The sequence below is a fragment of the Drosophila biarmipes genome, chromosome X, assembly GCF_025231255.1.
Source record: "Drosophila biarmipes strain raj3 chromosome X, RU_DBia_V1.1, whole genome shotgun sequence".
Classification (NCBI taxonomy): domain Eukaryota; kingdom Metazoa; phylum Arthropoda; class Insecta; order Diptera; family Drosophilidae; genus Drosophila; species Drosophila biarmipes.
Genome location: NC_066611.1, coordinates 14887562 through 14902170, shown reverse-complemented (window position 1 = coordinate 14902170; position 14609 = coordinate 14887562). Strand labels below are relative to the sequence as shown.

Below are 14609 nucleotides of genomic sequence, written 5' to 3'. Positions count from 1 at the left end.
AAAGTGTTGTCAAACACTTCATTCAGCCAGTTCCATTCAGCCAGCCCCGGAGTTCCCACTCCCCACTCGCCACTCCCCATTTCCCACTCCCCATTTCCCACTCCCCATTTCCCATTTCCCAATTTCGGTGGCAGTCAGAAACAGCAGGCGGATATCAGACACATATACATAGTATGCGGTGATATGGGAACATGTAACTTGCCGCCCCCAACTCTCAGCCCCTCGACCTTCTTTTCCGTTCATTTGGTGTCGTGTTAGTTATGCATGCATTCATTCGTTCATTCAGCGACATTCATTTCGTTTCATTGCATTTTCTTACAACTTTCCCTGGCATATGCCCCAGCACCCCGCCGCCCAGTGGCACAGCCACCCAGGCTCTAAACCACCTCCGAACACCACAGCCGCATAACCGCATTGTAGGAACCACTTCGGCACTCCACCCGCCATCGCTTCCTTTGGCTGCCGCCAATCCCTGTGGACACTTGTTCGTGTGCTTCCCCTTTATGATGTAAGGCTTTCTTTGCCGCTTTCTTTTTGTCCCCGACACCTCTTCTAAAAGGAGTATATTAGGCTCAGACCCTGTTGACTTGTCTATCCTACTTATGGAACTCTTCTTAACATAATGCTTCTTTAATCACTGAAACAGGAATGCTTTTGAATTACAGAAAAAAATTATCAATAGATGTACCCCATAACACTTCTATACAGACTATATAAGAGTATTTTATAAGGAGCGTATTAAAATCAGTTCCTTTTTACCAATCGTTAGAACGCCTTCCATTATGCCTTCTTTTTCATCATAATGCTTCTTTAATCACTGAAACAGGAATGCTTATTATTTAATATATTTTGAATTACTGAAAAAAATTATCAGTAGATGTACCCCATAACACTTCTATACAGACTATATAAGAGTATTTTATAATGAGCATATTAAATTCAGTTCCTTTTTACCAATCTTTAGAACGCCTTCCATTTTGCTTCTTAAATCATTGACCCAGGAATGCTTATTATTTAATATATTTTGAATTACTGTAAAAAATCATCAATAAGTGTATCTGATAACACTTCTATACAGACTAAATAAGAGTATTTTATAAAAAGCATATAAGATTCTGTTCTTGTTTACCAATCGCTAGAATGCCTTCCAATATGCCTTCTTTTTGATCACCAAACCTGCCCAACTGGAAAAATGATTATAGTGTAATGGATTTTTTATAAGAAAACTAATACTTATAAAGACTACTACTTATATAGACCGAGTATCGATTACAGGGTAGTGTATATTCGAACCCCACAAGCTGCTGAATACTGTGCCTTTCCCGTTTGCCTTTGTGGTAAATGAAATGCAAATAAATTGTCAACTGCAGCTAAATAAAATTTTAATTTATAACGGGTTTGACTGGCTTTCATTGTATAAAGGGCGAACCGAGGGGGCCGAACTACCGAGGGTATATTGCCCCAAGAAAGGTGAGTGCAGCTGAAAAGCATCCAAGTAATTGAAACGGAAGAAAGATTTCCTTTGTCAATTGAATGCTGTAAATATTTATTGAACTCTGTCATTTCAAATAGCAGTATTCGATGTTTATTGTAATGAATAAGACAATGCCAATGCATATGGTAGTGCATTAAATTTTAAGTGCTTACCGGTCTTTGGAGCGATACAGGGAAAAATAACTACTGTTTATGTGACTATGTATATAAAAAAATTGTTTAAATTTATTTAATTTTATATTTTGAATTAAAAATAAAGTTATTTCCATTGCAGGTCTTTAAAAATCCATTGAGCTTTATTGTCTATTTCTATTGCCATTTAAACCTACGCTTCAAAGTGATGTTTATCCTTGGAGTGTACTGCCGTGTTGGTTGGTTTTAAGCGGGGCTATTGCCCTGAAAATTTCGATTTAAATCGATTGGCCAAGGTCTTTGAGCAGCGGAGAGCCACCCACCTTTTTCGGTCCGCTCGCTGGGCACCAGAGTCGCAACTGCATGCGTTTAACAAGTGACCACAAAAGCGGGTTCGTAGCCACCCCCTACTGTTTATTTTTTTCTCCTTTTTCTTTTTCGTTTTTTTTGGAACCGAACGGGACGACAAACGTGGACACAGAGAGGCTCAGAGCTAATTCGCATTTGATTATTTAAATTAGCGAAATGAGTGACAGGCAGAGCGAGGGTGAATACACGCGCTCAAATTGAATAGTTTGTGCGGCGACCGATGTCCGAAAAGATCCAAAAATACACGGCACAGTGGAGCGGAGCGACCTGGAGCAAATCGGACCATCGTCCAAATCGCCATTGTTAGTGCTTTGTTGGACCGCCGAACTGCGAGACAGCGAGACAGCGCGACTGCTAGACTGCTAGACTGCGATTTCGCGTTTTTGGAAAATGTATTCAGTGCAGGGGCGACATTCGCAGCGGCAACGAAAGCGACAGCCATAGCACACATACACACTGGCACCCTGGCACCTGGCATCCCCAATACAGCCCCAGACAGCCAGCCAGCCACCCACACAGGTGCACAGCGCGCGAGAGAGCAGTGAAAGCAAGGTGGCCAAGAGGAAAGGCTAGAGAAAGCCAGAGAAAGCTAGGCAAGCCGTCTCAATCTCCATCTTCTGCAGTGCCCAGTGTGTGTGTGTATTGGTGCGCGCCGGAAATGGCCAAATTAGTGACTTACATCTTCATCGCCAGCTCGCTGGTGCTGTGGTATCTCCTGCTCTTCGGCGGCAGGGGCGTGGAGGCCACCAACGGGCACGGGGGGCAGCTGGAGGGGCGCGACTTTCACCACCACGGCGGCAGTCATCACATTCGTCGTAAGTACTCAGGCCAAAAAGAGGCCTACATGAAGAAAACCCCACCGGAAATCAAGAGTGCAGTGCTCTCAAAAACCTCAGAATATCCTTGATATCAAGAAAAATACTTCTCTAATTGTTGCCAGGGATGGTCTCACTTTTATTCGAAGAAAATATTTGTCAATGGTATCGAAAGTTAGCTAAAGTGAAAGCCCCAACAGAAGCCAAGAACATAGTGCTCTTAAAAACCTCAAAATATCCTTAATATCAAGAACATTCTTTCTGGAATTTTTACCAGGAACGGTCTAACTTTCTTTTGAAAGAAAAAATAGCTGTCTTGTTTCAATGGTTACCATGGTATCAAAACAAACCAAAAGGTGAACTAGGTATAATCTCCTAGACTGAATTAAGAAAGTTTTTTTCTTGATATTAAAAAATCATAAATTCATTAAAAAAGTGTTGTTAGCTAGAAAAAAAAGTATTGTAATGTAAGTTGAAATCCTTTTAAATACTTTGGTAATCTTAAAATCTTTAAGATTGATTCTTTTTTTTTTAATAAGGAAAATACATTTTATTTAAAGATATAATAAAAAAAATTAGTAAAATGCGATAAATTGGATTACCCATACCATATATCCATGCATGGTTTTATTTTCCAGGCAACATCAACCACTGCTGGCGTCGCTACGATGGCTACAATCTGCAGAACACCGTGGTCAACAAAAAGGAGCAGCTGAAGAAGCCCTATGGCATACTGTGCAACTTCAAGTGCACCTGGTTCTTCACCGTCAGGTGACTGCCACCAATTGTTACCAGTTCTCACTCTGATTCCCGTCCTCTCCTCTTGCAGCTTCCCCACTTGCGAGTTCATCTACGACTATAAGTTATCCTGCGTGCTGTTCACGTCACTGCCCGACTGCACCAGCGTCCAGTGCACGCTTTTGAATTACTTCGAGTAATTAGTAATTAGTATTTATCTAAGCCCCCTTTTTTTTGATAGCATAAGTCTGATTAATACTAGATTTTATATGGACATGTGGCGAGACGGAGAGAGAAAGTATTATTAAATCAAAGACCTAATTTATGAGTGCAAGAATGTTTTATTTGCCATGCGGCTTGTACTTCCCAGCTAGTGAAGTTCATGATGAGGTGCAAAAAAGGTACCTTTTGGTAATCTAATACTATATAAATGGAACTTAACCTTTGGAAAAGAATTAATTTCCGGCTTGCAGATAATGAATAAAATGGTTTATTTTTGGTATTACTAAGCATCATGTGGAATTTTAAAGGATAGTTACCATGGAAATCCCTTTTATGACTGCATTTGCAAGATTGACTAGCCCTACGACCAATCCCTTGCCCATTGCCTATTCCAATTCATTATTGGACTGGGACAAAGTCATTCCACTGGCTGATAACATATTCGAAGTCAAAGTTTGGGGCTCGCGTCTCACTTAAAGTTGCCGTAAAGCCAAAGAGCCAACCGTGCTGTTCGCACTCCATTTGATGGCAAAGTTGAAAAGCCACAAAAGCTATCAATGAACCCATCCAAAGCAGCCGAAACGATTCACGCCCCCTCCGTTTGGGGGAGGCGGGGCCACGCCCAATTACCTGGCCACATACCTGTAAGCTGGCCAAAAAGCAATCCACTTTTTGTAGTAAACAAATTTGAAACACTTTGTTACCAACGTCATTTTTTCCCCACCGCCACGCCACGCTTCCCCGTTTTGGCCCAGTTTCCAGGCAGCTTTTTAGCCCGGTTAAAAGCGATATATCCGCTCAACTTGATGGCCAAAAACGACGGCGCCCTATGGGCGGCGGGGGCTTGGGGGTTGAGTTAACCAAACTTGGTTAGTCCATGGACCTGAACTCCTGGCCCCAGCCAACAGCCAACAGCCAACAGCCGCAAATAAATCGTTCGACATTTATAAGCCAGTCAAAGTTATGCCAAAGCGTTTCCTGAAAATTTGTGTACCCAGTTTTTCCGAAGGCAAGAGTGACTTTGGTATTGAAATGGCTGTGCGAGGTGGCTGGCTGGTTGGCTGGTTGGCTGCGTTGTCAGGTGCTGGCTAAAAATAAGATAAATTATGTGGCTGTAGTCAATGGAGCTGTTAACTCGCGCACCTGCGATAGGGCTCTCATTCCCATTCCCATTCCCATTCCCAGAAACCTCCATCCCTTTGACCAGCCAACTGCTACACAAAGGCGTCGAGTGGTTCGTGGAAATTCGGACAAGGAGAAGGGGTCTCGAACTCACACGCTTCAATTTCGGCCTGAGCCAGATGGGGCCGCACTTTAATGGAATCAAACGAAATGGCATTGATCGCTGAAGGCCAACGGACCCGCACCAGAAGGCAGAAGATCAACTCGATTCGGTTGTGTGTTTGGCTCGGATCTGTCAGTCAGTTGGACGCGTAGTATTCCTAACTGGGATTTGGGTCGTGGTCGTTTCGTTGTGCGCTCATCTCACTTCATAAAGAGTGTATTTGTGTGTACAGTGCCCATAGATGGAGATCGGATCGCTGGGGGGACTATAAAGTGCGTAGTGCGTAGTTTGCCTTATTGCATTGGTTGCGTTGGCGGTGGCGGTGGCTTCTATTTCAATGTTGATTGGCAAATTACGGCAATTTCTGGGGGCTGGGAATTAGATTATTTTTAAATAGTTATAAACAAATTAATTGCGAATTACGACTGAATTGTGCAACCATCTGTTGGGGCAAGCCGAAGCAGGAATTGCCGAGTGCCCATGTAAACAGATTATTTATGTGGAAATGTGCGTGTGCTTGAATGAGTTAAAACGTAAATGCAACAGCAGAACTAAAAATATATAGTCCTATAATAGATATTAAAGATATTTGGTCTATACGGTTATCCTTATATGTATACTCTTATAATACAATTATTCACATATAGCATCTTTTGATATTCTACTTATAAATGGATATAATGGCGCATCACTTCATTCGGTATTTATTTGCCGAACTGTGAATGATTCACCCCATTCGGTGTGCAGCTGGAAATGTGATTCATAACGCAATTTCATATTGCAAACGCTGATATTTGGCATTTGATTTGCGTGAATGATTATCTGACTGAGTGATTGGCTGATTATGCCGAGTGTAAGTGACCCAGCAGATACGCTAAACAGGTTGCATTCCCCGAGCTTATGCATTCATAGTGTCCCATCCCCATCTCATTTCCATGCCACATCCCATTCCCTGGCCGGCCCCTTCCTCACCTGAATTGGGCGATAGCTGACTGATTTGCCACACAAAAGGTGGCAACAGCCGCAACTACAATCCCATGAGATTCGAAACTGAAACCGAAATGAAAACCGAAAACGAAACCAAAACGGAAAACGAGGATGGCAAAGTGTGACTGACTCTCCCTATTGCTTTGGTTTTGCACTGAGAAAAAATGTGAAATAAATATATAACATATAAACAAAACATTTTGGGAAAATAACTAATGACATATAAAAGTGGCGCCCAACGTAGGGCACAAGTAATGATGCACTGCTTTCATTCAGTTTGTTGCTTATTTTTTTGGGGCTACAGTTTTTTTCTCCGTGTAGTAATCATATTAGAGAGCAGGAGCAGTGTAGAAAATGAAGAAGAAGGAGGCAGATGGGGTCGCATACCCACACAGTCGCATGCGATAATTTATCAATTGGCATCAATTTAGGCGCACAACAGCTCAAACTCGTGGCATTTCTTTGCCGTTTGTTTATTTGTATCATTTTTTTCTCCGCTTTTTTTCTATTTGTTGTATTCTTTTGTCCCATTTTGATTCGTTTGCTTGATATTCGCTGGCGATTTTCGGCACACTCGCGACATCCATCGCTGGCGGCGGTTAAAACCGCGCCGAGACATCCACGCAACGCACTCGAGGCAACCGAAGGCGTCCCAAGTCGCTGGCTACATGGCAGGCTCAGATTTAGATACAGTTTTGGCGTCAGACTCAGATACAGATACCGAATTCGACGGTGACGGTGGCTATAACTACGATTGTTGTGCAATGGCCAAATCGATAACAGAAACGGCAAAAACGACAACGAGAGCATCCATAACTGCAGTACACACACGCAAGAGCACCACAACAATCGCATTTGTTCTGCTGTTAATCCTCTGCTGTTTATGTGATTACAACTATGGAAGTATGTAGTCCCAATCAACTCCTCCCCCTGAAAAGTTATTTTTTGTTTTGATCACTTTTTTTGTGTGTGGGTGTTTTGTGGTGAAAATTCAATGGTAGTTAATGTGCGACGTCAAAAGACACTGACAAGAAACTGCGTTGTGGTTGAATAATAAAACAAGGTTATTAAGTATATCAACCAGATGAGGACAACCAACTAAAAATAAACCATTTATTGTGGCAATTTTTGTTTTCTTTTTTGTCATTAAAGTGTACAACAAATATGGAAATAACCATATATCTATTAACACCTGAACTTTAAAATCAATTTTATCAAAAGGGAGGAAACATGAAATGCTTTTAAAAATACAGGAATTAAATCTGATTTTGTGCTGGCTTTAAATGTTCTAATATACAAAGACCAATCTCTGTTCAACTAAAAGTAGGGACACTCTTTAGGATCTTTTTTTAAATAACTACATATAAAACTTAAAACTTCTTAAACTATTTGTTTTTCCTAAGATTTAAGTGCACTACCCATCGAAAGTAATCCCATCGGGGCTTAGTTTTGAATCCGATAAGAACAATGTAGCAGCGATTTGCATTCCATTGAAAGCATATCAAAAAGTGCTGTGGTACGGGGTAAACCGAAGTAGAAATTGAAAAGCGAAGTCGTACCAATGAATGGGGGAATGTTTTAGGCTTAATTGGCAGTCGAAGTCCCTACGCAACGGGGACTGTGGCACCCAGATTAGTCACTCCTAAACAGCAATGCACACGGGTTCAGTTCTAAATGCCAACCATTTTGCAGGCTGGGCATCACAATGCTGGAGGAAGCACAATTCCGGCTCAATCCAAACGCCAGACGGTGAATTTAAGCGACCCTTCGGCATACTCTGCACATATCGCTGCTTTCTCTGGTTTCCGCCAATGTAAGTTATGCAATCGCAATCACTCAGCCACCCAAAAGCACCCGCCTCCACATAACCGCCATAAATACCAACCACCTAGTGCCATTGAAATACCCAGCCAGCACATGCAATTTGCAATTTATGCACGCCTCTGTTATTCTGTAGTGTGAATTGCATTTTAAAATAAACTTGTTTGGCTCCGGCTTGGGGTTTTCGTTTCGGACTTGAGCTCGGGGCACGCATGGGTATGGGTTACTGGGCAGCACTGGCATTTGAATTGCATAACAATTAAAATGGCTGGCAGCATTGTTTCGACTCGTTTGGCTTCTCTTTGTCGAGCTGCCACTGCCACATCGACATCGCCTCGCCATCGGGAATAAATATTTCATCAGCGATTTCTTGCATCCGCACCAATGCATCACATCACCTCCATTCCGGCAATCCTTTCTTGGCCCACACTGTTTACATTCCGATGTTCGCTCCCACTTTCAGCTATCCCTACTGCGAATTCATATTCGATCTGCGCTTATCGAGGCACTTCACATCCTTTCCGGACTGCTACGAGATTCGGTGCAACGAGACCTTCTCCTTTTTCGGCAAGGAGCCCCACTACTGACCCATCCCATATGTGAACTACCACTCCCGGGCCTGACTTCCTTCGCCTTCCTTTTTTTTTGAGTGCTCTCTGTGACTAAGAACTGTATGCTTCAATAAATATGGGTTACTGCATAAAACAAGGCATTCGTTTGTCTCTGTCGAAAGTGTGAATATTGAGAGCACTTGATGTCTTGGTTTCCCTTCTCGGTTTCCCAGCGTTCTAAATAACTAATTGATATTGCAGTTTATGGGTAAAAGTAGCTCTTAAGCTTTAAGGTATCTACTTGTACAATATAACTATATTTTCTTGAATTGCAGCCCACCCTTGCTCTTTCGATTAGCTCATAATATTCCATTTAAATAGAGCCCTCCAGTGTCGGGCCACCATTCAGGATGATTGCTTTTAAATCTCACGTCTCCTGAAGTTTATGATGAATGGTTCTTGCGACCGCTCTCCACACTCCACTCAAAGGACTCGAGATCCTGTGAGAGGTGTTCATTGCCCTGGCGCCAAGCTGCAGGCAATTTCCTTCACTTTCCCTTTCGGCTGGCTTTTAGTTTATTTCCGGTTCCGTAATAAAGGACAAACAAACAAATAAACAAAGGGCATGGGACAAAGGACCAGATACAGATACTGGATACCAGTAGGTAACTGGATGCTGAATACTGAGCTCTGAACACTGGAGACACACGCCCAAAACAACCTCATTCAATTCACAAATATTTGCATACAAATTAGCATTCTAATTGACTTGGGCCCAAAAATAAAGTAACCAACTGGCCCTTGGGGGCGTGGCCGAGTGGGAAACGGAATTGGCAGTGGGATGGGAACTGGGGACTGGCGGTTCCAGCGGTATCTGTTGGCCATTGTCTTGGCGGATGGCACAAGCCGTTGGCAACTAGCTCATACTCCACGCTTCCATGGTTACCTTTGCACCATGAGAAATTATTTAAGCATAAAGCCAACATTTAAGGGAATTTCTTAATAAAGTTCAAGGTGTCTAAAAGTATGCAACGGTAATTATATTTTTTTTTCGCATTTGTTTTTATTCGGAGTTCCATACAAATATTTAATATACTACAATAAATTTTAATATTGGGTGTCTAAAAGTATGCAACAATGTGCATTAAACTTGGAAAACTAAAAGAATTTATTCATTTACAGCATACTTTTAAACACCTTAAAATAACGTTTAAAAGTGGTTTCCAACCGTAGGGATGTTTGCTTTTACTGGAAAATTTTTAAAATAAAAAACTACACATTTGTATTCTCTTAAAGGTAAATATACAATATTAATTGATTACAATTAAATTTCTTCTTCAGTATAACAAACTATTTCTGTATGATTTATATTATTTATATTTCCCAGTGTACTTGACTCCCTTCCCTAATGCTTAGCCGCTCGAGTTAATTGTTTGCTTAGTGTCATAAAAATACAGTTTACGCCTTCCACAACAACACGTCCAGGTGGCCCCTGACCCGCCCACCCCAAGGAACCCCACCAGCCGAGGGATCTCGACTTGGTCTAGCAGCAGCGATGTGGCTTAGTGGAATTGGCCAGGCGGAATGGAGGGGGATTTGAACGGGAATGGAAGGAGGTGAGGCGAGTGGATAACAGCCACGTGCAAACAAAAGGTCGACGCAGACAATGTTGTCGCTGGAAAACTTTTAACTTTTACAAACTTAATTGTTGCCTGCTCCAAATATATAACACAGCGGGATCCACCAGCCTTGGTGGTGCGGTGGGCGTGGTTGCGGGCTGGCACTTGTGTGGGTGGGGCAGTGTCTCTGCGGCCATCGCCTTTGTGTACTGGCGTTTCGCAATTTATGGCACTTTGCCTGCTTAAAGTTATATTTAATGCTAGCCATTGTGCTGGAATATTAATATGAATATTCAACTTTTTATTAATGAAATTTCGCATTTGCATATAAAATTAGTCCAGCTTTACAAGGACTTTAAATTTGTTTAGAAAATTCATTGTTGTGCTGGCAAATCAGCTTGAGATTTGATTAAAACAAATAAATGAAATTAGCCGGTTTCATTCGAGCATATGGCACTGAAGTTGGCTCCTGCATGTGCACCACCTCGTATGCGTGATATTAAAAACAACGAAGAAAGGGGCGAACTTTGTGAACAAACCTGAAATATGATAAATGGCAAAACCGCCGCAAGTATGCCCTCAAAGTAAAAAGTCCTAATAAATTAAATTAAGCCGTATCCCTGGTGATTTCTGAATGGCACAGCTACAGCTCCTCACCTGTGTGCCCGCAGTGCTTCGGCTAATTCTAGCGCTTCGCAATTCGCCGTACAATGCGGCGTATACGTGATGTATACTTGACGTAAACGCGACGTGAGCTGCGTGGATTCCCCATCCCCCATCCCTCATGCCTCAAAAAGTGGAAATTCGAAAGTTGTTGCAACTCCGGCAAATAAATATTCAGAATGCAATTACGCATGGAATTTGCTAGCACTTAGCGTGTCGTTTTGCCCACTTGCAAGGCCCTCGTTGCCGCTGCAGCACTGCTGAAAAACTTATTTAACTTTTTACGATGTCATTTGGGAAAGTTTGTAATCATTTTCGTTAGTGCATGCTTCAAAAATGGCAAAAGAAAAGAAGCCAAGAAATTATTTATACGATTTTCAGACAGTTGAAAGTGTACGACCGAGTATAAATAAAGCGCTGCCGCTGCCGTTTCGATCCAAGGAGGCCAGCGAGGGGTTTTCCCCGTTTTCCCCAGTTTTCCCTCCAACTGCCAGTCGAAGTTTTCAAAAATGTTGTTTTCCACTTCTCCCGCGTTTACTCGCCCTGTGTGTGTATGGTTTTTTTTCCCCCCCTTTCCAGCCAACCCTCTGGGATCCTGGGCCAAAGTTTTGGAGTATTAGTGCGTGCCGCGATTCGAGATGCAACTTTTACTTTCCAAGCTGCAGCTTGTGGCTGCTCCTGCCATTTCCCTCACTTAGATGCAGTTATCCAGTTAACCAGCCGCAGGCCAACTGCTCAAAGCAGCTGCCACCCAAAACTTTGGGCTAATCCCCAGACTCACTTGAAGTCCCAGTCCCAAAGCCAAGACCCAGTGATAATTTCCAGGCTGAGATTGGGCAAATCGAAGGGAGTGCAACAGAGGTGTTAGTTCCATAAATAAGGTGACACTATATTATATACGTATAGGGTACTTTTTTTAAAAGCTATTTTCAGCTTCATATGATATTTTCAATCATTCTGCTCGGGAAATGACAAAAAAGCCAAGAACCAACTAAGACATTACTTCCTAATGCATCGTTGAAGTTCTCCTTTAGTTCTGCTTGCATGGGACAGCTCGGAAAAAAGCTTTTAAGCTACTTAAGGTTGTTGGCAGGGCGATTTTCCACAGGGAAAATGGTTTCAGGGGGGTAAATACCCGGCTAATGAGTTGACAGGCCACGCCCCACAACAGTGACGCAAAAAATGAAAACAGGAAGGGAAAGGGACAGAAAGCAGAGGGCAGAGGTCAAAAAGCTAGAAACAGATGGGTCGCTGTGTCCAAGGAAATCCCCCAATGAGCTCTATATATGGGTCAAAGTGCAGTCAACTTCTAAATAAATTAACAATGGACTTGTAAGTATAAAATAGTTTAGAAATTTGATAACTTGACATAACCAAACTATTTAAAAATCTCTAAAAAATATCTTTCTACAAACTATAATGTTTATTAAAATCGATATATTTTGTAAAAAAGTCACTCAAATAATCTAAAAGATGAAAGAACGAGATGGTGTCTAGCATTACTGTGGACAAAGTCGAGGAAGCAATATAAGAAACTCTCCAAAATGGAAAAAGAGAGCAAAAAGAAAGATCATAAACTTATCGGAGTGATAGAACTGATATCGATTTATCGATTATCGTATCATATTTTTCTCTGTTACGTATTTTATGTTTTAGAAACTAGTAAACAATATTTTCCATAATTCTTATTTGAGACATTTCATGATCACTTTTGAGCACCGCAACAATCAAAACATCCCTTCGCACGCCCTAAAAAACAAACCGATCGCCATTTCCATGTGATGCTGCCGTTTCAGTGGCCCACAAAACTTGCACTTGACATTATTGCGATTGCTGGAAAACAAACGATTATTATGACAAACTGTTTCGGTCCAATCTGCGTGGGTTTCTCTCAGTTGGAATGGTGCGGATTGTTTTGGATGCGATGGGCTGGGATGGGATTGGATTGGATGGGGGGCATTAATCATGGGCGAGAGCTTGGGGCATGGACATGGACATTGGCCTGGGTAGAACGCAAAATTTGCATTGCAATTTTATTCTTGATTTAATCAAGTGCCGTGGCACAAACGCCAATTTAACTACCCACACACACAGAGGGCAATGGGAATGCCGTCAGACGTTGCGTATACGTAATGCCGACTAAATAATGCCCGTGTGGCTTTTGTTTGTGTGGCACTATGGGATTGTGGAATGGTGTGAGCTTAGCGCGTAGTTTGCACCCGCCAGCCGAGTCACCGAGATGTACCAGCTGGAGAAGATCTGGGTCCTGCTGTGCCTGGCCCTCGTCGGCGTCCTTGGCTTCGGCCAGTTCCACATGAAGCACTACCAGCTGCAGCGCAACTACAACACGCAGGAGGACTCCGGGGAGAACGACAATAGTGTGCTGCGTAAGTCTGCCCTTTGGGATCTCTCCACACTGAGAGAAAAGTAGGTGGCACTGGGAAGAGGGATCTTAAAGGTCTTATAATATGAAACATAAATTAAAGGTCAATACTTTGTAGTAGAGCTCTTTTTAATTCACTATTATCTTTGATCTGTAGTTGACCTGAGAATCACAGTAATTAATAATAGTTTCACAAATAATAATTATATTAAAAGGCTTCAGATAATAACCTAAAGGGTTGGTATTATTCGTATATTATAAACTCTTATCAAAAAAATTGTCTAACAAAGTCTCCCCAAAAGTTTTTTAAATAAGTTGTCAGTGTATTTAATTTTATTTTGAATTATAGTTACTGTTTAAGTTTTTAAGTATACATACGATGTTAATTGGGTTTTATCACCCCTTTTTTTTACAATCCTTGAAGGAACCTTTCGCCGCTGCATGTGGGAGCAGTCGAAGTTCCTGCCCCGCCGCCTGGTTCTGCTGAGCCTGTGCTCGAACCTCTTCTGCGAGAACAACCACATAATGGCCCGCTCCAGGTCTATTTTCGTAGTGGAAAAAATGTCTAGGCCGAATGAGTAGTTGACCAATGCAATTCTATGTATAACTAGCTCAGCATGTGCACTCCACCCCGCACCCATTCCCTAGCATGTCCATGTCCCATTCCAATCCCCGTGCATAGAACCCAAGTAGAACCTGAACTAATGCCCCGTCGCCCGGCCTGGTGCCGCTTTTGTGTCTCCTCCAGCTGCCTGGACATCCTGCCCGACCAGTGCGAGCAGGGCGATGAGGAGGAGCTGATGTACAAGCCCTTCCCCGACTGCTGTCCGGTTTACTGCAACCTGAAGCGTCGGATGCAGCGCCTGCGCACCATGCACTTCCGACACCGCCTGCTGCGCAACAAACAGGACGGCTCCGCGGGATCCGCCGGTGGTGGATCCGCCGGTGGCGACGGGCCCAACAACTCGCTCCTCAGCGAGTTCGTCTACAACAACTACTAGGCGCAGGATGGGCCAAACGAGGATGACGCTAGCGACATGCCAGCAAATCAAATTACTGGTCAACGTGTACTTCTGCCTGCAAAAGGAGTCATTCGGTCATCCCGACACTGAGCGAAAAATGGAACCAGTCCTTGGATTTTACTAAGCTCAATCTCAACATATAGGCTATAATGTAACTGATAATATACGCATATAAAAAATCACTAGAGTTTTGAAATCACTCTTAAATTTTATGTAAGGTGCCTAAAAGTATGCTCTGAATAAGGATAAGCATCTTTCTATATTACAAAAATATATTGTTGCATACTTTTAGACACATTTAATGGCGATATCAAACCCCTAGTGATTTTTGTGGTATTCTAGATAACCTTTATAAATCTTAAAGAAAAGGTCTTAAATAAGTGAGCGATATTGTAAACATGTTAAATTGATTTCCTTAATTATAGACAAAATGGTCACAGGACATTGCATTTGCTGGCTTGAAATGGTATTATTCTGGAAATATAATGAAATATTTAAAATGAATAAA

The 14609-nt window shown here is 42.3% G+C and overlaps 3 protein-coding genes across 4 annotated transcripts; all 3 read left to right on the top strand.

The window, feature by feature from the left end:
* Window positions 1–2150: 2150 nt before the first annotated feature.
* LOC108025656 (uncharacterized) lies at window positions 2151–3873 on the top strand. The gene is made up of 3 exons (XM_017096194.3): window positions 2151–2810; window positions 3449–3581; window positions 3640–3873. The coding sequence occupies exons 1-3, from the start codon at window positions 2654–2656 to the stop codon at window positions 3746–3748; spliced, it is 399 nt and encodes a 132-aa protein (XP_016951683.1). The 5' UTR covers window positions 2151–2653; the 3' UTR covers window positions 3749–3873.
* A 2748-nt stretch (window positions 3874–6621) lies between these two features.
* LOC108025664 (uncharacterized) lies at window positions 6622–8556 on the top strand. The gene is made up of 3 exons (XM_017096203.3): window positions 6622–6945; window positions 7735–7855; window positions 8327–8556. Exons 1-3 carry the CDS (start codon window positions 6711–6713, stop codon window positions 8448–8450), a joined length of 480 nt encoding a protein of 159 aa, XP_016951692.1. The 5' UTR covers window positions 6622–6710; the 3' UTR covers window positions 8451–8556.
* A 4335-nt stretch (window positions 8557–12891) lies between these two features.
* On the top strand, window positions 12892–14609 carry LOC108025618 (uncharacterized protein CG1552). Of its 2 annotated transcripts, none has more exons than XM_017096153.3 (3): window positions 12892–13083; window positions 13504–13618; window positions 13828–14609. In XM_017096153.3, the coding sequence occupies exons 1-3, from the start codon at window positions 12936–12938 to the stop codon at window positions 14078–14080; spliced, it is 516 nt and encodes a 171-aa protein (XP_016951642.1). In that variant the 5' UTR covers window positions 12892–12935; the 3' UTR covers window positions 14081–14609. The 2 variants fall into 2 exon arrangements, with proteins under 2 accessions (XP_016951642.1, XP_016951641.1); XM_017096152.3 differs by having other exon boundaries at window positions 12898–13083; window positions 13504–13657.